The sequence below is a fragment of the Chanodichthys erythropterus genome, chromosome 10 (genome assembly GCF_024489055.1).
Source record: "Chanodichthys erythropterus isolate Z2021 chromosome 10, ASM2448905v1, whole genome shotgun sequence".
Classification (NCBI taxonomy): Eukaryota; Metazoa; Chordata; class Actinopteri; order Cypriniformes; family Xenocyprididae; genus Chanodichthys; species Chanodichthys erythropterus.
The window spans coordinates 55,249,435-55,275,171 of record NC_090230.1 but is presented as its reverse complement, the minus strand read 5'-3'; the positions used below and the strand labels follow the sequence as shown (position 1 = coordinate 55,275,171).

The 25,737-nt window shown below is 35.6% G+C and overlaps 1 protein-coding gene across 3 annotated transcripts in view; it reads right to left on the bottom strand.

Moving 5' to 3' along the window:
- tjp2a (tight junction protein 2a (zona occludens 2)) overlaps positions 1 to 24,885 on the bottom strand; it is a 41,838-nt gene extending 16,953 nt beyond the window's left edge. The window contains exons 1-4 of one of the 3 annotated variants that reach the window (XM_067398284.1): positions 24,750 to 24,884; positions 15,274 to 15,403; positions 827 to 880; positions 303 to 427 (exon numbers count right to left, since the gene is read on the bottom strand). In XM_067398284.1, the coding sequence (XP_067254385.1) occupies positions 303 to 427; positions 827 to 871 (170 nt within the window). In that variant the 5' untranslated portion in view covers positions 872 to 880; positions 15,274 to 15,403; positions 24,750 to 24,884. Of the gene's footprint in view, positions 1 to 302; positions 428 to 826; positions 881 to 15,273; positions 15,404 to 17,706; positions 17,864 to 24,749 lie in introns of those variants that run through there. The other 2 variants (XM_067398283.1, XM_067398286.1) reach the window with 2 other exon arrangements.
- Between the last annotated feature and the right edge of the window lie 852 nt (positions 24,886 to 25,737).

Here is a 25,737-nt window from a genome sequence, read left to right as displayed (position 1 = left end):
AAAGGTAAGAATGAAACAGTCTCTTCATTCCAGTTGACGTGTTTTCTGTCACCATTTGACATTTTCAAACGGATAAGAGCATAAAAGCGTCTCTAATCCTGTTCTAGAACAGGGTTTCATAACCCTGGGTAAAAAGCAGTGCTTACCACACTTCTAAATTACAGGTGTGAAATGTTCCTTTACCTGGGATTAAAAGCAGGATTTAGAATGACGATAACCCAGGGTTAAGCACAGTGTGAAAAGCCCTTTAAGGATTACAAATCTCATCAAATGTTGGGATGCTTTTAATATGTATAGCTTACAATAACAAGCCATCTGCAGGACCCCCTTGCAGCACATCAGATACGACAATTGACATTTCTCCACTTTCTTCGTTTGGGTTGTCCCGTCCTCCAGACACAGCAATGCCAAAGCCCATCTTGGAGTCCTATATCAAGGCAAAGAGTCTATTTAAAATTTCATTGCTTCTATTCCTAGAAACCAGATGCACATGTACAGGCAGCAATAACTATTTAATAAGATACCCTGGAATTACATTTATACAACAGTTTTATTAAAACAAGGATATGTGCAATTCAGTTCACCAGGACGATGATGCAATGTGTTTTCTGCAGCAGTGGATGTATGGCAGTCTATCTGATTACACAATAGAAATGCTAGAACTGCAGAAACTACACACTTGACATTTAAGCAATAAAACGCTCCTATAACTACACCAGAATGCAAAGCTTTTCAGTGAGAAACCAAAAGGCTAGAAGCTAGAAATCAGGAACAATCAGAACTTTGTTGCTTTCCAGAAAAACGCCCTGTAGGGTCAGGTACTCACCCTCTGTAGGGTCACAGTGTACTGCTCCCACACCGTCTCCTCCATGACTGGGTTCTGAAACGATATGAACAGTATTACATCTAGGACAGTGATGGACAGAGTCAAGTTACAGCAGATATCCGTGATCTACTGAGCAAAATCTGCAGCGTGGTGCTGCCACAGTGAAAAACTATATGAGTGAAAAACTCTTCCAATGCAACTACACGAAGTAATCTGAATACTCAGTGAACTGACTGAACTGAGGGTCTGAAATCAGGGAAAAAAAGAAATTAAGAGATCTGCAATAGAAAAAAAATCATTAAGAAAAACTGACTATCATTGAGCTACTTGAAGACTGCTGGGAAATGATAAAAAAAATTTATGGCATGACCTCTTTAAAATAATACATTAGTATTATTGAGTATTATTATTGTATGAAAGTAATTATTTTAAAAGGGAACCTGGCCATTGAGTTAAACACTATAAACATGGCCTTTAAGTATCAGTCTGACAGCCATGTGACGACCTGCGCCGTCAAGCGCCTCTAGTTACCTCTTCATCCAGCCGTGCGCACACTAGGTGATTATGATTGTTGCTCTTTAATCTCCTCAGCCAAATATGAATCCCAGTATTGCCCTAAATAACTCTCAACTCACAATCCACAACTGGCACAACTGATGCCTTTTAGCATTTCATGTATAAATGATTTCAACATTTATAAATGTATAAATGTTTTTTTTTCTTTCTCTCATGCTATAATCTAAAACGGCATCATTGCACAAGTTAAATGAAATTAAATACTGCAACACCTCTAAAGCAATCACACACTTCATGTCTTCATAATACATGCTTGCACCTCATTGATTATGCAATTTTGATGAGTATTGCTTTGTTTTAAGAAGTAGTAGACATCAAATTAACAAAAGCTCAGCTCATTAATATTTTGAGGTTTTTCACAAATAATTTAACATGATCTTTTACCATTTTGATAAGGCTAGAATTCAATTAAACAACAACTTCAAAAATGTACTGTCATTGATATTCTCATTGCTGACCAATTCAAGTAATCAAATGATGTTTAGCATTTTTAGATCAGTGGGACTGAATATCAAGCATTGGTCTAGTGGTAATGTTTTTAGTTTGGAAGCAAGGGATTTCTGAAGTAATATTAAGTAATATTGAAAATTGGAAGTTTAAGTAATTGGAAGTTTACATTTATATTCTAACTTTTTATTTGAATAACACAAAATTGCATCTGTACGTCAGTAAATTAATGGAAGTGGGGAAACGTTTGTTTTAGGGCTGTCACTAACGATTATTTTGGTAATTGAGTAATTGTTTGATTATTTTGACAATTAATCGAGTAATTGGATATTTTTTTGTGTTAATAAAAACAGACCTAAGCAAACAATAGCCTTTAAAATGACTTTATAACAATGAAGCAATGGTCTTTGGTTCAAGTATCAAAAGCAAGTAATCAAATGCCTGCAGGAGGGTGCCAATGGCCTGGTGTTGTTACACTTTACAGCAGATCAAATCCTTGTTTAATACTGGCCAAACGACATTTAATTCAAATGTTCACCTAATCTATAATATTTGGTCACTTCTTTATGATAGAAATGCTACAGCCACTGAAATTACTTGAACACGAATATGTGAACATCAAAACAAGCAAACTCACAGAGAAAAGGTTTAAACTTTTAATTTGAAATTGTGATGAACAGTTTGCATATTTAAAAACCCATTGATGTATTCTCCTGTATTGGCATAGGTTTATAAATGAAATGGCGCACATTGTGAATGTCGCAGCCTCTGTGAATTAACAATAGTACTATGCTATTGTATAGTTTTTAAATAGTTTTAATACATCGTGCAGCCTTAGAAAATGGTCTAATAAAGCGGTTCATGGATTCTCCTCTGTGGAATGTGTCTTCCGGTATTTTTTACTCAACACGAGTAAATTGCAATCAATGATTTTTTTTTTTTTTTTTTTATAAATTGAGTACTCAAATTTAATCAAGGAATGGTGTGTGGAGTGGAGTGTGCGAGCTGTGTGCAAGAAGAAAATAACTTTCACATTCACCACTGATAACAACCACAAACAAACTTAAATTCCAGCACTGGACCAACACTTGTTTTAGCATACATGGACAAAATGAAAAACCCTGCTCAAAAATGAAATTATTCCACAGAATTTGATACATTTTGTGCTGTGAAATACTTTGTAAAGCGGTGGGGACAACATCAACCATGGCCAAAAGTTTGGAAACATGTTCCACCTGTCCACACTGTAAACTATCAATATAAACATAGCAATATCACACTGAAGATGTGAAAGCACCTTGAAAGCATTTTTGTAAATCAACACAGTTGCTTAAGTGTTTAGCCACTATCATCGCAGTAAACCACTGATTCTAATGGTTCTCTGAATTGGAAACACCTGTTACATTTACACATCTACCCAGAAAACAAACTATAACACCATCCGTTTTCTTAACCACCACAAATTACAGCGTGATAAACTTGGAGACAACTTCTCAACACATTCCTAAACCTTGGCTATCAACCTCAAAGCAAATTCTACATCAAAGTATTAAATAAGAGAAACAAAAATCATTGTTTCTCTAAAGAGTACCTTGGCCAAACTTACACCACTACTAAATACTATGCCATCACATTTAAAGTCTAAACGTCAACCTATGTTGACAGTAGATGAAGAGGCATTTGGCAAAAATTAAATGGTACCAGATGAACAAATACAAACAAACAAATAAAACTAAAAAGTTACATTCCACCCGAACTGTATAAGACATTAACAGATGAAGTTGTACAGGCGAGAGAACTGAAAGCGCGCTTACGATGCCCTGGAGGATGCGAATGGCCTTGATGGTGTGCGCCCATTTCCTGTGCAGCGAGAGGACCGTCTTCATGTTGTCACCTCTGCCGTGAACACAGTGTCTCTGGGCCAAATCGAATCACCCCTCAGCACAATGCATCTGTCTGCCTTTGACGTAAGACTGATGCCGCTGGCCTACATTCAGCGCAAATCCCACTGTCCACAGCGACCCACAGCAGCCATGCCGTAAAAAACGGGGCAGCTGAGAAGCTGTCTACTGCTAAGGTATTAAATTAAAATTCCATTTAAATTCATCAAATGACAAAGCTCTATCAGGTTTAATATTAAAAGCTTTCTGTGGCTTAGGGAAGGCAAATAGCACCTTTGGCACAACAATGCTTTTGGATTGGGATTTTTTTCTGCAAGATACTTTTGAACCTGCAGGACAAGCGGGACTGGTAGATTAGCAGTGATTCCATCACTTTAAATATAATTGAGGAGGATTATGGGGTTTGGAGCATCTAAGCACCATACAGAATTGAACGCCATACTATAATAGTACTATATTAGTAAATTGCGCAGTACTAAATGTCATAAACGATTTTATGATCTATGATGGCTTTCTAACTCAGCCTCAAATCTTATCCATGAAAGGATTAACGTGTGGCATATGAGCTGCCCTCATTTCTTTTTTTCTGTGGTAACCAGAACAGATTACTGAAGAATGATGTCAAAGAACTGATTTCTCACTGTAACTGAGCTTATATTGTTGCGTTGTACAGGAGCAGGTCTCCGAGCTCTCTGTCCAACACCACAACAACAGACTGACTAAGCTAGCCTAGTAAAGGACCTGAAGTGTGAAACAGATTCAGTTTGGTTCCCTGTCCTCTTCTGAGGGGCATTAAAGAGATAGACATTGATCGAGGGTTGATTTTCAAATATATTCTATTGATCTTAAAGACCTTCTGATCTAAAGGCTTTTGCTTGAAAATAGCTTTTGTAGATAAATTAAACGCTGTATGTATGAACTTCCTCACAAAACTAAAAATTTTATTCCAGAAGACATTTATGAAAAGGATGAATTGGACCAGACAGGTAAGGGAAAAAAACCAACATGTATCCAACAGACATCTGTGTTCATTTGTGTATTTAAGTGTGCTATCAGTCATAGTTCTGCTGATAACAAATTTTTAAAAAGTGTACAAAAATTTAAGAAAGAGTAGGTTTTGATTGGTACTTCACAACACCTTTCAAAAGTCTGGGGTCGGTAGGACTTTTTTTTTTTTTTTTTTAAAGAAATCTCTTCTGCTCACCAAGAATCCAGCGTTAGCGTCAGTTCTGGCAGGTCACGTCAATCAAGCTCGAATCAGCTGACTCCCAGGTGACTTACGTCTACCTATAGGAATATGACGCCTATCACAGCATCTGCATATAAGCTTCTCAGTATTATCAGCAGCTATGGCATTTTCAGGAGCAAATTAACCTCCACCATCCCCAGCTCCTCCTCTCTTCAGTCAGGAATGGCCTTATGATTCCCGTATGGCGTTATTTTACTGTCAAATGTCGAGAGCACATTATTGTGATGCGAGAGCATATCAATGTAATGCGCGGATTTCCTCTGCTCTTGCGGTTTCAAATATACAGTGCTCTCTTATGGACTGCCTCTCCTCTCGCTCATATTGCGTGTGCACGCTCAAACTGTTTCCTGCGCGCTCAAACTGCACCTGTGCGCTCAGGAATCTCTCCGTGCTCTTGCAGAAATTAATTTGCTTTTGGATTAAACGCTGTCAAAAGCTATCAACCAATCAGAAGAGACGACTGATCCATGAAAATGGAATTCTTTCTACAAAAATGGATATTTCATTTCTTTACAATTTAATAATATTTAATAATATTAATAAAAATGCAGGTCATATCTTAGAAATGGCTTGGAATGGGGCGCTTGGATGTTTTCTATATTAATAAGCTTATCTAACTCCATCACATTACAGGTCAAACCCCACTGAACGATGTATCCAAAACCATCATATTAGCCAATATCATGGACCAAAACATTAAATTAAACATTAATTAAAAACAAAACTACTAAAAAACAACTAATTTAATGTTATAAATCAGTCTATTTAGAAATGTGTAAAATGTTATAAAGCCTATTAAAAAATATGTATTAATTTAAATGAATTCATTACAATATTGTTTGAAATGAATGAAGAGATGTTTCGTCCAGTGTTTCTTGATTCTGATACATCAAATACATTTTAACAGTCACTGGTCAGCACCTACTGGCAGAACAGTGTAATAACATTAGTTTCAAAGGTCATTTATTGCTGAAAACAGTGTATATTCGGACTATAAATTGTTATTGCAATACTTGCATTATTATTTACTGTTTGCAACCCAGAAGTAGCAATAGTGTGTTGTTGAAAACACTTTGTGAAGCTGTTTAAAACATATAGCTAACATGACACTGTTTCAGTGGCAACGCAAAAGCAGGTTTAAATATCCCGGTATGATCGTTTTTTTTTTTTAAAGGTTTAATAGATATAACTGAATAGTTGTCATTTAGGAATAAGATCGCGTTCTTTTGATTAATCGTGCATACATAAGAGCTTAAGTATTTTTTGTATGTCATGTTTTATACCAGACCTCAATAGAAATTGACTATGGTGGTATATGTGATCTCCACATTTTAAGTATTAAGGGAATGATGATTTGACCCTGATATTGTTCTGTCTTAAATCAGAAGATATTTTTGGTAATACTTTACAATAACGTTTCATTAACATTATTTAACTGCATTACTTAACATCAACTAATAATGAACTGCACTTCTACAGCATTTATTAATATTTGTTAATGTTAATTTCAACATTTACTAATACATTATTAAAATCAAAAGTTGTATTTGTTAACATTAATAAATGCACTGTGAAGTAAATAACCAACCAACAAACAGCTGTATTTTTAACGTTAACAAAGATTAGTAATTACAGTAATGTATTGTTAGTTCATGTTAGATAATACATTAACTAATGTTAACAAATAAAAACCTTATTGTAAAATGTTACCTATTTTTTTAATATAAATTTCAACACAAAAATGTATGACCACAATAACTTTAAGAAACATTTTTTGTTTGTTTGTTTAGATAAATCGGGGTTTGACCTGTAATGTTATGCAGTTAGACTAGGTTACATTTTAAAATAAATATTATTAAATTGTAAAGAAATGAAATATCCATTTTTGTAGAAAGAATTCCAGGCGCAGTTCACTCTCAAGCCAATAAGAATCCACGTAGCATTTTCATGGATCAGTCGTCTCTTCCGATTGGTTGGTAGCTTTTGACAGCGTTTAATCCAAAAGCAAATTAATTTCTGCAAGAGCACAGAGAGATTCGCGAGCGCGCAGGACAAATTTGAGCGCGCAGGAAACAGTTTGAGCATGCACACACAATATCTGAGCGAGAGGAGAGGCAGTCCATAAGAGAGCACCGTATATTTGAGAGCGCGCGGCTAGTTTTGCGCGAGAGCAAAGGAAACCCGCGCAAGCAGACAGATTTGAGCTTGCGAATTACATTGATGTGCTCTCGCGTCACAATAATGTGCTCTCGACATTTGACAGTAAAATAACGCCATATTCCCGTTCTTAATATCTGCCAACACTTTATTTTGATGCTCCCCAACAGACATTCCACTAACTATAATAACTTTGTCAATTTATTCTTCTAACCCGAACCCTAATATCTTAACAATATAGAGTTAGTTGACATGTAGTTGCAAAATTACTTCTAGTTAGTAGAATGTCTAAAGTGGAACATCGAAATAAAGTGGAACCTGTTTTTTAGTTGATTATATATTAAAATGTAATTTATTCCTGTGATCAAGGCTGAATTTTCATTACTGAAGCATCATTACTCCAGTCTTCAGTGTCACATGATCCTTCAGAACTCATTCTAATATGCTGATTTGATGCTCAAGAAACATTTCTGATTATTATCAATGTTGAAAACATTTGTGCTGCTTCATATTTTTTGTGGAAACTGATTTTTCAATTAACAAAAATTTATAAAGAACAGCATTTATTTAACATATAAATATATTACAACATTTAAGTTAAATAAATGCTGTTCTTTATAAATTTTTGTTAATTGAAAAATGAACAAAATTAACAAAACCTTGCAAAGATACGGTCACAAAAAGTATAGAACATTTAAAGATGCAACCCACTAAGTTGTGATATTACCTCCACTTCTCTTCAAGCAAAATGTATATAAAACTTGAACTTGGAAAGCAAAAAAACAAAAAACAAAAAAGAAAACTGTACACTTTCATCTTATAAAACTTTGGATTAAATAAATTACACTGGAAGAATGGAATGATACAAAGAAATTCTCATTATTAAAAAAAAAACACTTTAAAGTCCAAAACAGTATTTATTTTTTGTAAATTTTGTAAATTAAATTAAAAGAAGAAAAACCTCAATTATAATTTTTAATGTAAACATGCACAAACTTAAGTATCCATCTACTGCTTTGACACTAACAAGTTCTCTTCAAGCCACAAAAATAGATTTGTGTCAAGGTCAACACAAGGAAATTACTGCATCTAAAAAACAAACTGTGAATCTGCACAGAACTGACCTTCTTCCAAAACTGACCATGCCATGACCAAAGTGTGACTGTGCTGCAGGAAGAGCCACAAGGCAACCTTAAAAAAATCTGACATGTGCAGAAATATGACAAGAAGATATTCACAGCTAGATTTCCCCTTGAGCCATGTGAAAGTCAACAATTTGGAGGAACATTACCTAGTCTTGTGACACTAAAAAAATAATCTCTGAGCTGTAATAGTATACACTGACACAAACCAAACATTGCATATTACACACTGGGAAAACCTCTACAGAGTAGTGTGGTGGTGGCAAAATCTCACCCGCATGATGTTACTGTGCAGCAAGGATCGAAAACCCCCCCAAAAACAACACAGGAGGACAAAAGACAGAAGCTAAAATCCTCTATTTAAGTAAATAATCTAAAAGGGTGTATACTTTTTATAGACACTATTGATTAAATTTTAAAGCATTTACAGTTCAATCAAGTAAGGTATACCATTCATGAGCCATCGGAAAACATACTGAAGCGTTTATGTGGTCTGCTGTTGGACAGAACAGGCACAATGTGTGCAGACAGCAGCAGCAGACAGAACTCCCTCTGCATTATAGATAAGCAGCTTTAGCTGTCTGTCTGCATCCCTTCAAAAAGACAAATCAGTGAACGACAGCTTTCATTCCAAGTTTCCAGTGAAATATAAAAATTCTCATTTCAGATGATGCATAACAGACTCATGATGAGCGTTACATAAAGACCATAAATCTAATCCAGGTTTGGGTAAAGCAAGTAGATATGGAAGGAGTTTTTTTTTTTTTTTTTATCTTTTCTGAACAAATTTCTTTTCAGTTTGCTGTAAAAACAGAAAGACTAATGAACAAGAAAATGACCTAAAATAAATTTCAGATACATAGTAACCAAACAATTAACAACTAGCCTATAATATATTGATGTGTTGCAGACTGTGACGGATTATGATGCATTATTGTGGAACTGGTGTGGTGGTCCCTCTGCTGGTGACATTTTAAAAATGTCTCAAATCCTTTTTTTCCACATATTAAATAAAATAATGAATGATTATGAGTATATGCACACAATATTAAATAATTAGATTTAATTAAATAATTAAATAATTAGATTTCCTGTGTGTACATGAGAATCATATTATGTTCCCTAAAGCTGCGTATGCAAAAAGTAGCCTACAAAAAAAAAAAAAAAAAAAAAAATCGTTAAATATCGCTTGCGATAGAAAACAAGTGCCGTCATAATTCTGATTTATACACTTTTTATAAATGCTTGCTGAACTCAACACAAACATTCATAACGTGTTATCCTGACGTTAAGATACATTCGTACATATTGATACATATTGTATTACAGAAGGAAGCAGGTGGTTGTTCACGAGCAACTGTGTGCCTCAGAGAAAAGACTGAGTTTAAGTTCAAAAGTACGCTCTGTGAAATTAAAATAAGCGAACTTGACTGGAAGTTTTAGCAGTACTCACATGACAATAGTCCATAACATTTCTAGTCAGAAAGAGCCGCCTCTCCACAATAACGGGCATCTCGCAAACTACACGAAGGCTGAATTCTGTTTAAAATATCACGGGCAGTGAATAAAACAGTTAATAACGCGGAAACCCCTGAATAGCGACAACAGAGGCGCCTAAAACATTCAAACTATTGTACTGTAAATCCCGAACGTACCAATAAATCACTGGGGGAGGTAATGATAGCCAGTGTATTTTAACCTCTGCTAAATATGCGCCGGTTCCCTATTTCTTCAAATTACATTGGCTTTATCATGCCGTTATACGTGGTTAAACATGTTTTGAGGAATTACATAACGAGAAATGCAGCATTTCTTTCATGGCGTGCCCTACGAGGTACAATGGACGGTTCCAAAATCCCTTAACTATTGATTGTATTTGCATATCGGTGGAGGGCGGCTTTGCTCGTGAACACCAATTAGCTCGTGCTGGCATTGCTTAGCAACCTTACTAGAACTTCCAGACACGTTATGTACCTAATTATATTCAGAAGTCTTCCTAGGTCTCATATTTGCTATGAGATGATATGATAGGACTAAAACGTTTGGAATTCCAAACTTCCTAAAGCCCTACTCGGGCGGGATTAGTTTTACATGGAGAGTCAGGTAACTTAATCGTTACAAAAGCCTTTCTGCTACTTTAGTATTGCCCGAATCGGCCAGTTATTCACGTGGCACTGGCAGTGAAGACTAAATTTGCTTAGTAGTTGTTCCATGCCATTACCGTCAACTTTCCATGTACAAAAGTTGTTTCTCTGATTTTCCAAATCTCTGAAATAGGCAAGACCATTGGAAATAAAAGAGGCGCCTCACAGCTCATTCACAGAGTGATAATTGGCCTAACCCTAAAGTATTTTATTGAAGAGATTATGCATGGTATAAATAAACAAACAAGCACATAATGTAAATATAACTGGAGCCAAGTGAGGGAACTTGAGGTTTATATTTCGCTATGGCCCTAATAGGCTTTCAGACAAGCACATTAACAGCAAACAAGCAAACAAAGTCTCCAAACAATTAATTCTCTGACGGTTCAGTGTACAAATGCAGCTTTTAACATCCGTTCACACAATCACCATCAAAGGCTGTGTAACATCTTCACATTAAAAAGAGTAACCACACTGGACAAAAAAAGTACTAGTATTACCATACAAAGTACGACATTCAGTACAATACAATGACTTGTTGCATGAATGTTAATCACACACATGAAATCAAAACATATATATGTAATATTTGTAAATTCACATTTCACAAGGTTATGGGCTCCTATCGTTAGCACTGAAAAGTCAGTAATATAACTTTTCTACAGATACTGGAAAAAATGTAACATTGTTTCTGCATATTTTAAGCTTGAGTAATATTGTCAAGCATAACTACTTATAAATGTCATTATAGTCAATCAGATATATATATATGATAAAAGTATCTGCGAATGTAAAGACAAAAGCAAAGTTTATATTTTGAATAAGACGACTGAACATTCAATAAGATAAAAAAAGTAATAAAAATATAAAATATCCTTAAACTATATAATAATGATAAAAATACCATCATATTAACTAATATTTCTTATAGAACTTAATCCAATTCAAAGTTAATTTTGTATAATTTATTTAAGCTTCCAAAAAATTTAAAAGATTTGTGTTTGGTGCATTTGGTATACATTTCGATCCCAACTTCCTGTATGAATATAAAATATGTTACAGTTTTTCTCCATTGGTTTGGCTCATTTCTTGAAACAGAAATTACATTCTCAAAACAACATGGACAAATCTCCAAACCACTTGGCAATTGTTCACAACAGAATTGAATTTCTCATCATTTCATCAAATTGCTAGTGATGGGCATTCCGGCTCTTTTTCGTGAGCCGGCTCGTTTGACTCAGCTCCCTGAAAAGAGCCGGCTCTTTTGGCTCACAAACGGCTCTTTAAATAATACATGTTTTAACTATGACTTTGATTATGATAGGTGTGAAAACAGTTCTAATTAAATTATTAAATGGATTCATACTCACAATGTCTCACAATTTCTTTAAAAATGCATTGATTTGTTATGAAAAAGAATACTATTAAACATTTGTATTTAAATTACAACTTTTTAATGTATAGAACCAACATTCAAAACAAAAAAAATCTGAACAACATAATAGAACCCATATTAAATATTAAAGAAAAATAAATAACTGAAAGAATTAAACAGGTCCCTCTTTTTTATTTTTTTATTGCCATATGAGCTCTCACTAGTTAGGATATATTATTCATAATGAACACACACACTGCTGGCCATATTTTTATTTTATGAGAGATTTGCATTCAGAAATGCTGTTTTTCCTTTCCTCCGAGTTTCGACTACAGACAGTGAGGCTGATCAGACAGTCGAAACGAAAGAGTGTGTGTGCCTAGAATTATATAGCCTAATTATAATTTTTGTGTTGTTCTTTGAATTATTAGTCTGTTGTTTTAAATAAAATTAAAATCATTCATTACATAATGATTTAATTTCTATAGGCTATATTTTGTAAAATAGAGTCGGCTCTTCAGATATGTGAGCCGGCTCCCGACGTTCACATAAAAGAGCCGACTCTTAGAGTCGGCTCGTTCGCGAACGACCCATCACTACAAATTGCAAACGTCTAAGTACATGAATGTCTCAGTACATCTTTGCAAATGATTAAGTACAGGTAGCCTACATTTAGCACAATTTTCAAGTGAATAGATCTTGTTGATCTAAACTGATTGTTGATTCTCAGTCTAATGGTCGTTCGCTCCAAAATGTGTCAGCATCATTTCATTGTATAAGTCATCACGTGCACAATAGTCTGTTCAATTGTCAATATTAGTCAAGAACATAATACCATGAATACCATATATCAATCCTTGGAACATTTGATACATTTATTACAGCAATTGACAGTCAGGTGAAACTAGAAATTGACTAACGAAGGAGGCGAGGGGGCAATATCTCATATCCCCAGACTTGGCCCATACAATACACAGAAGCTTCTCATCTTCTTGGACGCCTTCATTTTGATTTGAACCCTGAAAATGAGAGAGGTCTCGTAGGGCCTCACCTAACACAATATGTCATTGTATGGGACAACGTGAATTTCCACCGTGGCCCGCTCACCTGGTACACTACTCATCCAAGGATGGTTATGGTGTTCCTACCACCTTACTCTCAATCCTATTGAGGAGTTTTTCTCTGCTTGGATGTGGAGAGTGTATGAGCATCGGGCTCAAGATCAGAGGTCCCTGCTCCAAGCAATGGACACTGCATGTGAGGATATTACAGGAGATCATGGTAGGGGATGGGTGCGACATGCACACTGTTTCTTCCCTCCTTGCATTGCAAAGGAGAATATACGCTGTGATGTGGACGAGAATCTGTGGCCAGACAAACAGCAGCGTGTGGATGGCCAGGAGGGTGAGGACGGTGGCCAGGAGAGGGAGGGTGAGGACAGCGACCAGTGAAGAACTGTTAGTTGTGAAACTCCAGCTTTATTTACAGCACTGTAGGCTGCATATAATTTTCACTGTTTTTTGTTTGTGTGTTTATATTACAGTATATTATGCTGTATACATTTTCTTTTTACTCTGATGTATGGAAGTTACTTTATGTGTGTAAATGATAATGGTTAGAATTTTCTTGCAGTATGAGTGCAATGTGCGATGTCGAACCTTGGAGGCTACTCTTACCCTAAAATCCTATTTCTTTTTTTCAGTTTTATACACAGTGCATGTCACAACCATCCTAGCCATTATGCTGGCTAGACAAAAACAGTACAGTAACCATTGCCAATGAAGGACTGGACTAAGACTGAAAGGTGGGCATGAGGGATATTTCAGTGGTCCTCTGCCATAGTGACAAAACATCTAAACATTTTGACTTGCAGTGCTTACACAATGCCAAACGGACAAAGCAATTTGGGGGCACTGACTGTTTAAATGAGAAGGAAATTTAGTTTTGACACATGAGTGAACTGTTTTGGGAGAAGTATGAGCTTTTGCAGGTGAACCATGGTGTTGTGCCGAACCATCCACATTATTTTGACAAAAGCACCAAGTGTGTTGAGAATGTCGGGTCTGTTTCAAGAAATGAGCCAAAGCAATTGAGAGGGATCTTTGCCATTTCTGTGGCACTGACTATTTATTTGGTAAAGGAATTTAGTTTTTAAATATGAGTGAACAGTTTTGGGAGAGATATGAGCTTTTGCAAGTGAGCTATAGTGTTGTACTGAACTGTAAGACTGTTTTGCCAAATGATCTTAGAGTTTTGAGAATGTAATTTCTGTTTCAAAAAATGAGCCAAACCAATGGAGAAAAACTGTAACACACAAAAGATAAAGACTTAAAGTCTGCATGAAACTGAAGTTGCGATACTTTCCCAAGTTCTTCTCAAACAAAAAGACACACACAAAAAATATAGGATGGGACTTGATTTTGTCCATGGGGAATTGATTGGATAGTTGTGGTTTGCTCTTGCTGTGATCTCATGTGAGTGACATGTTGCCCCGCCTTTGCACCAGTAAACATGTCATCACAGAAGAGAAGAGATGATGCTCAAGAGGGAGGGGAAGTTAATTTGATTCAAGATTACGAGGGACATGGAGTTAAAAGATAATGATGTGCACGGATAAATCATTTATAATAAATACTGCAATATTCCATAAAAAAAAAAAAGAATAGTAAAATGATATTACGGTAATTTGAATAATAATTGCAATTAGGGAGTGCTCAATTTAAAAAATATTCTCGAATGCAATTTACTAGTGCTGATTAAACAGCAAAATACGGAAATGGCGCATTCCCGCACGATATATTTAAACCATTTATGCTATATTTAGCTTTGTGAGATCACAAAGGCTGCGATTCAATTAAATAAATATATGTGCTTTGAGTTTCAGAGTGAAGTGCAAGGCTTTTTACATTTACATGCCTGCAGATTATGTTTCTTCCAGCACCTCAAGAGCGGCTCCATTCACAGTAAATCCTGCTCCACACAAACTCTCTGCATTTGCTGCTTGCTTGTTTGGGTTTCCAATAATGTGTATTTGGGAAAGCATATAAAGTTTGAAGCGCTTTGTGTTACATAGCAAGTGTTGCACTGTTATCATTTACATGCGTGGAGCGTGTCTCGGCAAACTCCATCTCTGCATATGCTGTGAGTTTGAGTTGCTTAAAACATTCATCTTGGATGTCATTTTACCAGATTTGTAGTGTAAATCACTTATAAACCTACACTAACACAGGAAAAGACATTAATATGTTTAGTATGCAAATTGTTGTTCATCGCGATTTCAAAATAAAAGTCTAAAGGATTAGTTCACTTTCAAATGAAAATTACCCCAAGCTTTATTCACCCTAAAGCCATTAATAGTTGATTAATAGTCAAAATAACTGACCAATTACCAAAATAATCGTTAATGACACCCCTAATTGCAATATTTTCATTAGGAACTTTTGTAGAGTGCAATACCTGTAAAAGGGCTGGGTAGCTTGGAGCTGAGAGGCGTCGCAGACACAAATATTGAGCTTCGTAGGTCAAGGAAAACCTTTCCTTGTTGGAGCGGCTTGATCGGAATAACTCTATTTGGTTGGACTGGTCACTGTAACAAGATATTTTTTGGTTAATAACAATGATCACCCCCTCTGAATGTGTCAACAACAACAACAACAACAACAACAACGAGTTATTGTGAAATAAGCTACACCTAGGAAGATTTTAGAGTAAATGAACCAATATTACTCATACAACCTGAGTCCTAGACACATAACCACAATAATGCAGCAGTGCAAGTCAGTATACACAGTATATGCATGCACAGTAAAGTACTTGTTTGAAAGTTGATCTGGTTGATCTGTTAATAGCTAAAACATATTTAGTGTGTATGTAAATAAAATGTCTAAGCCTGCAATTATACCTGATCATGCAGTATGTTTTGTTGGGATTTAGCTTAGCCTGACACAGCCTAGCTTAACAAAAAGTGCTTTGAGTACAAACAGGCTGTGTTATAATTCACAAAACATGTCAAACGTATTGAAAGAGTAAGCACCTGCTCTGAATGTGTACACTTGATCTCCTTGGCAAGATGTGTAATTATAACAGCACTGTTCGGTATAACTGCTCAAACATGTTCATGAGATCTTTGCCAGTAAAGTAGCCAGGAGTAAGATTGTTTCAATAATGGGAGTCCTTAGGTTTACTGTACTGGAACAGCTAAAAATGTTTAATAGGTAACTAGATTTCTGAATTACATTTCCTGACAAAACTCACCACTAATGTTTGATTTGGCTTGACAGCTTTTCATAGACGTCTCACGTCACTTTGATAGTCTTGAGCCTACATCTGTTAAAGGAGCCACACAAAGACACTGTGGCTGCATCTAAAATGCATTAAAATTATATATTTTAGAATAATTTTAATGGTAAAAGACTAAAAATGTTACAGTAAAAACCTGTTAATTGGTTAATGTAAGCTCTTTTAGATTGTGAAAAACTAAGCAAATAAATAAAAGAATAAAATAAATAAAGGAGGGAAGTAAAATACGGTTAAATGTAGTTTTTGGAAGTGAAAAAGAACAAGTCATCCAGTAATTTACAGTGAAACACTGTAAATTTACATACCCAGAATTGTGACACTTGACATTTGATGGTTATTCATTGATTTGTTTTATGTACATTACGTTGTTAAAGCAATGTTTACTGCAATATTTTAGTGTCGTTTTACCATGATGATGTTTTATATTTGTGCAAGACATTTTAAATCTTAACATGTTCCTACAGTATTGTTCCGACAACCACAGTTTCCATTTTCAACCGAAAATTTTACTGCCATGTTTTCATTGTCATTGTCATGTGACCTATGGCAACAGTTGCGTTACTTCACCTTTATTTGATCAGTCCTCTCCTGTGGCCTCATGTGATAGAAAAGTGTCCATCATACACACCCTTCAGAATCTCGGATAAAGTAGTAGTATAGGTCATCAGGGCACTTTTCACCCACTAGTTTTATGATTACTACGAATTCGGACATACTATTAATTTCATGTACTTCTTAAATTTCACCTACTATATAGTAGGGAAGTTGGCATATTCAGATGCAGCCTATGATATTCTGGTGCATATGGCCAAACACCCATAGTCAGCTAGGGCCATGGCAACCAAATACTGGTATATTGTAACAATTACAATTTCTCAATACTGTATCAATACTTCAGATTCTTGTATTGAGAAGCAAGGAAGTGTGATACATTAGTACCATATTGGTTGTGCGCCAAAATTAGTTTTTTTTTTTAATCGGATAATGGATAAACTGGCTGATGTTGGTAATTCATTTATGCATGTGCATATTACCTTTTTACATTTAGATTACCTTTGCCATCATCTAACACTCACTTAAAGCGAAAATGTAAGAACACTAATAATTTCAGAACACTGTTTAATGGAATCTTTAGCATGAATATGTTTTTTATACTGTATATTATAATTATGTTATGATGCCTAAATATACTTGTAGCATTTAAAATAATTTTTTTAGTGAGTGTTTTGCATGTTTGGTGCAGTTTCATTTGCTAATTATAATATCATCATGTATTACAATGTATTAAATTGTGACTTTCAAGTTCAGTCATAAGAAATAGATTTGAGGTACAGTATCACTCATGTCCCAGGTGAGCTTTGTGTTAAGTTCAATACTTAGGGTAGGGGTTTAGCAAGCACCACACATAATTCAGTGTTGAGCAAAACTGATTTGCTCAGTTACTACTACTGAACAACACAAATACTAGAGAATTGCCATACAGAACAGCTGATGGTACAGAATGAGCAAACTCAAACACATCCAATCATTAGTGTTAACACACGATGAACACCAAACATTTTCCTTCCTAGCATCTTCTACATAACTCACCCCGAGGGTCTCCACAACCTCCGGCCGGGTGGTAACAGCTCCCGCTTGTTGAGAGGTGCGACCCCGATGGCCGCTTGCATGATGGTGATGAATTTCTTGTACTTCATTTTAAAAGTTCTCTGGTTCTCCTCCGTTCCTTAGATCTAGAGAGGCTCTCAGCAACATCCAACCTCTTTGTCTACCAACTATAACGTTACTAAATACTGACACAGCTAAGTATAATCTCATTTAAAGCAGTAAATAGTCCTTCTGTCTAACAGACCCATCGTTGCACACACTATCTGCATTACTGAGTCTCTCTTGGTCTGTGGAATCTCATAGATGCCCATTTCATTCTCCTCGTAGGATAAGAAGGGGGTGGGAAGAGAGAAAACGACAACCACGTTGGGCATGCTGGCAGAGCGTCACTATTACATAATTCTAGAGATCTCAAACATTAGTCTAATGAAAACGCTGTGAGAGGGGATAATTGTGGTACTAAGCCGTGACAGATCATGGATGCACCCTGGCCCGTTTCTCTGTAATCCCTCCGGCACTGCTGGCTTAGTCTCCACCCATTAACACTCATCCACCAATAGGCACACATATGTACAAGATTTGTCCATTCATAAACAGACCACCATAGAGATGATTTTTTTTAATATGTTACTTTAGTGGAGGGATGGAGTAACTGAGCATCCAGGTCTCTCCTCCACTCAGTGTTTGATGGAATTATTGTCCAGTGGCTTGCACATTGGATTATGGGCAGGAGGAGATTGTGCTGCTCTAAGGGGCTCTAAAATCCCCTCCACACTCCAGCTCATCCAAATCACCTAAAAGCCCCGCAAATGAGACCGTCTATTTTTAGGTTAGGTTACAAACATACGTTCTGTTTAAACATGAGTGGGGCGTGTTTTGATAAGTCACGTTTTGACAGAGCAGCTCTCGTAAGGTCCAACCTCAACTGTAAAAGCTACTAAAATTCTTCAGACCAGAAACCAAATTATTCAGAGACCACAGAGTGTGATGTGTGCTGACACACTAGCAGCAAATGACCTGGATTGCCATAAAAATTTAGCTATAGCGATTGCAATATAGCTAAAATATTTTTTTATAAAATATTTTTCTGCTTTTTATTGATAAGAATCATTAAACCACTGCAAATTAGATTCTAAATCTTTAATCTAAAAACAAATATTATTAATATTTAATAATATTGTTAATAATTCATCTTTCATTCAAAGAAATTAATAAAATTGATTAACTTGCCACAAGTCAAATAAACAAGAAGGTTGGAGAACTTGTCTAATAACTAAATGAATGGCTCAAAAGCACAATAAAATCACTGCAATATTCAGATTAATTTGCTTAGTTTAATACTGACAGGAACATTTTCACAAATATATTGTTAATATTCAAAAAAATAAAAGAAGAAAAAAAGGTCTATTAGGATAATATTTGGACAGTAGTTTTGAAAGGAACTGAGTTTGTCTATAATTAATAAAAAAAATAAAAAGTTATTCTGTATGGTGATTATCAACAGTAATACTTGATCAATATATGGTTGTTGACCAGTTAGCCATTTAAAGGTGGTAAAGAGGATGTTTTGTTTTATACATTTTTGCAATATTACTTGAAACTGTCTTTACTAAGTGATAAAAGACTATTTATTAGGTGCACTGAAAGGTATATTATTAATATACATCATCTGTGCACGAGGTAGAGCCTTAAAAACATCAGCCAATCGTTTACGCGATCATTGCGTGAACGATTGGCCCTCTGGCTTGTCAATCACTGCCATTGTGAGAGACGTGCGCGGATTGGCCCTCTGGCTCTAGTAACTTTCCACACTCTACATGCGCCGCATGCAATGTTTTTGTCAGGAGACAGGAGTAACAACTGCAGATTATGAGTTACCTGCGGTGAGTCCGACATAATGAATCCATTAAGTGTGTGCGTGGATTAATGATTGTAAGGCCGATTATGAATGTAAATTGATACTTATGACTGATCGCGCTCAAACGCGTCCAGTCAGAGCCAGTTGCGTTCAGTCTGCGATTACAGTCAGTGTTCAAATTCCATGTGAAAGTATATAAATCTGCTTCAGGAGCAGGAAACTATCACTGTATGTTGAGCACAGTCAGAATGTTTTAGCTAGTCGTAAAATGTGTGCCCGGCTTAATAACACAGCGAATGCCGGTGGTAAACAAACACTCGTGCACGAGTTTTGGGAGGCGTTCACTTGAAATTTCAAAAACTCAGTCGACGAAAACATCCTCTATACCACCTTTAACAGAAGTGTTCTCTCCAAAATCTAAAGACATTCTTGTCATGGATTTTGTTTAAATGTTTGTGAAATATTTTTTATATTTTGTGATTTTTATACATAAATCATTAAAATTATTTTATAATATATCGGCCACGCTTTATAAAGTATAAAGACCAAAATAAGGCTGCGGTCTTCTCTCAGTTAATCATAAAACAAATTGCCACATGTGAATGCTATCTGAAGTATTTATATTATATAGCCTATGGTAAACCAATATAAAGTATAATAGCAATAGAAACAATCATTAGCACCTTCTAATAACAAAATCGACAGCTGAATAACATAAACATACTATATAAAGTCACCATTACTTGCTGAAACGTGCTGTTGCTGAGGTCAGCAGTGTTGTTAGCTTGTTCACACTGACATGCCCGTATATGTCTCCACAGTCACAATTCTGTTCTAACAACCACTCCCCATTATAGTCACATTACACACCATAATAGCTCTCAAACAATACAATTGCATTTACTTCATACTACAGCAGTTTAGAAGATTTAACCAGGACCGTAACCTCCTTAGACAAGTCTCCACCAATAATTAGAAATGGCCAATCAAATCAATACCCATTCGAATCAAAGAAGGCAGTCTTACTGTTCATGATGCATTTTGATGGTGAAAGAGTGCGCAGTAAGATGTAAATAGCTAAACATTTAATATTTGATTACGGTTTTACGATAGAAATGTTCAGCGACCAACAGTAATATCCAGTGGACTCGTTATTGGCAGATACTCAATATTCCCTGACTCGGATCGAAGAAGGGACACAATAAACCTGATCGGGACATTCCTAATTTAAATGGATTACTTCATAACTAACTATGAAAAATAAACATTTTCGTCAGATCACTTAGGCCGTATTTACACTGCAGGTCTTGATGCCCAATTCCTATTCGTTGACTATATCTGATTTTTTTGACAACCAGCTTACATCTTCTTTTATAGGTGACCCATATCTGATATCTGCATTTACACTATACACTTGGTGAAACAACCCAAGGCAGACGTACTGACCCATAAAAGCTTAGGCTGAAAAGGAAGTAAAAATTGTGCGATTTGCAATGTACACAGAAGAAAAAGTTAACACAATCTTTTGCTTTCCACACCATCTTTAAAGGTTAGTAAAACATTGGGTTGAGTCTCCATCCTCCATTGCGCCATTGTCATGTGATCACGTTTGTTGTCCACCTGAGATGGTGTCATTTGCCACCGTTGCTTTTTCAGTGATGGGGAATATCCGATCTGCCTGCTTACATGGCAGACAAAGGTTTTAAATGGAATGACATGATAGTAAATGATGACAATATTCATTTTTGGGTGAATATCCCTTTAAACTTGTCATTCATGTACAAACCCGATTCCAAAAAATTTGGGACTGTACAAATTGTGAATAAAAAAGGAATGCAATAATTTACAAATCTCATAAACTTATATTTTATTCACAATAGAATATAGATAACATGTCAAATGTTGAAAGTGAGACATTTTGAAATGTCATGCCAAATATTGGCTCATTTTGAATTTCATGAGAGCTACGCATTCCAAAAAAGTTGGGACAGGTAGCAATAAGAGGACGGAAAAGTTAAATGTACATATAAGGAACAGCTGGAGGACCAATTTGCAACTTATTAGGTCAATTGGCAACATGATTTGGTATAAAAAGAGCCTCTCAGAGTGGCAGTGTCTCTCAGAAGTCAAGATGGGCAGAGGATCACCAATTCCCCCAATGCTGTGGCAAAAAATAGTGGAGTAATATCAGAAAGGAGTTTCTCAGAGAAAATTGATGCTTACACATCTGGAAAGGCACCATCAATGCTGAAAGATATATCAAAGATCTAGAACAACATAAGCTCCCATCCAGACGTCGTCTCTTTCAGGGAAGACCTTGCATTTTCCAACATGACAATGCCAGACCACATAATGCATCAATTACAACATCATGGCTGCGTAGAAGAAGGATCCGGGTACTGAAATGGCCAGCCTGCAGTCCTGATCTTTCACCCATAGAAAACATTTGGTGCATCATAAAGAGGAAGATGCGACAAAGAAGACCTAAGACAGTTGAGCAACTAGAAGCCTGTATTAGACAAGAATGGGACAACATTCCTATTCCTAAACTTGAGCAACTTGTCTCCTCAGTCCCCAGACGTTTGCAGACTATTATAAAAAGGGGATGCCACACAGTGGTAAACATGGCCTTGTCCCAACTTTGAGATGTGCTGATGCCATGAAATTAAAATCAACTTATTTTTCTCTTAAAATGATACATTTTCTCAGTTTAAACATTTGATATGTCATCTGTGTTGTATTCTGAATAAAATATTGAAATTTGAAACTTCCACATCATTGCATTCTGTTTTTATTCACAATTTGTACAGTGTCTTTTTTGGAATCGGGTTTGTACTGACAGTAGCACAAGTTCCACAAGAAAGTTTAATACTAATGGTTAAGAGATTGTTTGAAACACATAATGAATAAGTCTTAAATGGTGCCTCAGCAAGCACCACTAATAATAATAATTGAGAAATACTACAGTAGTCATATCCTGCTGATAATGTATTGTTTAGTTCTAAACTGTTGACCTACATGAATAAATGAACTTTGTCCTTCACTCTGACACAATGTAAAAGCTACTCAGGCATGTCCAACTCAGTACAAACTTGAACAGATTTTTTCAATATGCCTGAGTGACAATAAATAGCACCAGCATCTGAAGTATTCATAATATGAAAAGTACACAATAATATATAATCACACCTGAACAATATTTTTAGAAAACACCAAAAATGTACCAGTATTAGTAACACTATGAAATAATAAGATTCTTAAAATCTAGAAACTTTTGCAAGACTTGTCAATGATTTCTCTGTGAAACCCCATCTAACAGATAAAGACACTAAAATAAATTTTACAGCATAATGTTTAGAAAATCCCTCCAGTCAGCTCAAGTGGATTAAGAACTCAAAAGCATTATGAAACCAGGCATAACAAACGTGATTTCAGTTTACTATTTTCAGTCTACTGATTCTGCCAAGCTCATATTAAATGTGAACAAACAAACAACATTATGTTTTAAACCTTGTATAAATGTCTCCAGAAACAAAAAAAATGATTTTGTGTTCTCGTGTATTTTTACTATTGTCCAAGTCATTTAATGCCTTTACGTAAGCGGTGCGTGGCAACATAAGCCAGAGTCTTTCCCCATGTGTTCGGCCCATGCAGAATCACAGTCTATATTATGCAATGCACATATGTACTGCCACTCTTTGCCAGATGTATATTCAATCATCAAATGTCGTCACATTTCAATCACACCTATAGCTCTACAGAGTAAACATGTAAGCCTGTAATAATAATCTGTGATATAAAAGCAGTTTATCTAAAATAGTTGCAGCTTTACTATAAATTTCATCATAAATTCAGGATTTGAAGGATCATGTCAGGTCAAAGACAGAATCCAGACTTTTTTGCAATCTGGTCTAAAATAAAGAAATACAGGCAAAAGTTTGTGTATGTTATTCTGGGTTTATTTCTCCAACCACCAGCACTGAAAGTATTCTTATCAGCTAAACACTGATCTCATCCCTTCCTATATAACCACTGCTGTCCTCATACGAGAAACTCTGAGTCACACAACAAAACTATGAGTCCATCGCATTCCACACCTGGACATGAGAGAAGGACACTAAGGTGAAGTATGGAATAATGTACTGCCACATACAGTTTCAGCATAGAAAGATCAACAGACAGATGCACAATTCTCACACAATTCTGAGGAAAAAAGCCAGAATTGCAAGATATAAATTCTAAATCCTGACTTTTTTTCCAATTGCGAGATGATTTCTCACGATTCTAAGTTTTTTCCTCAGATATGCGATTTTAGGCTATATCTCACAATTCTTTCTTTTTACTCGCAACTGCAAGTTCTCACAATTCTGCCAAAAGACCTGTCCAAATTGTAAAATGTAAACTTGCAAACCTTTTTATTTTTGATTCTGAAATGGAAACAAGCTTCCATATTAGGCTGTTTTGAGGAGAATATTAACTGTGCAATAACATGTTAGAAATAAAAAAGAAAATATTTTAAGAGATTTCTTAAACCTTGACACAGTCATGACAGTCCTCCCTATGATATATGATATCATGTTGGTTAAATTTAGCAGACTTTAAATTAAGCAATTTTATTAAACAGTTTTTTTGTTTGTTTGTTTGTTTGTTTGGTTGGTTTTTTTTTTAAGAACACTGTACATGATTGTGTAAAAGTACTTTTTCTTTTAAATAACATTACACTTTTTTGTTTTTAATTAGTTTTTCTCATTTGTTTACAAAAAATATATATTTTTACAAAGAAAAAGAAGTGTATAATTAGTTTTGTTGCACGTCTGAACACTCCAGCGTTATGTCATGAAACACAAAAGCAAGCGTGAGAGGAAAACTCACTGAAGAAGTATCGGGAGAAACACACTGGACAGAGAACACACTGGTCTTTCATGATAGGCTACTGTAGGCCCGAAACACGCTGCCAAAACGGCATTCAACGAGATGGCAAAAGCAAGTCCGTATTAAAGTTCACATTAATGTGTACATAAACTAAAAGCAGCTGTTGTACGTTCCTGTGACCTTACTTGAGTTTATATCAGCCTCCTCCCCTAAACAATAGACAACCGAAACCAGTCAACAGGGAAATGCGACAAAAACAAGCAAAACTGCTCCAGTGTGAAAGAACGTAGCCTACCTTTCAGAGAGGCCGATACTGAAGCTCCGTAAACTCTTGACAGAAACACGCGGGATTCAGTGTGGTCTATATGTGACTGGACACTTCCAGAAAAAGATTGAACAGCTCGATTCTGTGTACAATCCCAGATTTCCTGAATCGTCCAGGTATGGGCGTGTCCATGAGCGCGCAGGTGAGTCCAGTAGCGAGCTCCCAAACCACGTGACCACGCCGCTTCATACCTGTGCATATGACCATCCGATTTCATTATATCTTTGCAGTGTGATGTTTTAAACTTTTTAAGTTAAGTGATTCTTTCTTCTTTCTGACATGTAGTGTGTAGGCTACCCTATCTTGTATTATTAAAATAGAATATATACAAACATAAAATGTAGTCAAAAAAGATTAATTAAATTTAATAAATGTTAAAATGTTTTAAGATGATTTATGAGACTATATTCCCTGCAACAATCATATCTATTCTGAGTCACGGGTATGATTTTCAGTTCAACTGATTAAACAATAGGTTACATGGTGTTGTCATACTTGAGATGTTAAGAGAAGTGATTTGAAATAAAAAGTTATTTTGAATAATTGTGTACTTAAAATCACTAACATGACACATTTTCCCGTAATCTTCCTATCTTTATATTTAAATGTTTATTAATCATATAGACTAAACCTTCCATAATTTCTTTTCACATAAATTGCGATGCTTGTCAAAATTCAATAAAATAAATATAGTTTTTATTTGAGACTAGAAATAGGCATAATGTCCTTAAAGATGGCCTTTATCCCCTTTTAATAACATTTTGATGTAATAATACAATACATAATATGGTTTGATCATAGAGAATATGTCCTACTGGGACAAACAACACCAAAACACCCCCTAGTGGATTGTATGCGGCTATTGCAAGCAGTGAATAGAGTGTGCTGCACTATTGCAGATATGCATGAACAACAGATAAACAGATAAAAGAGCTTTGTCGGACACATTTTTATGCAG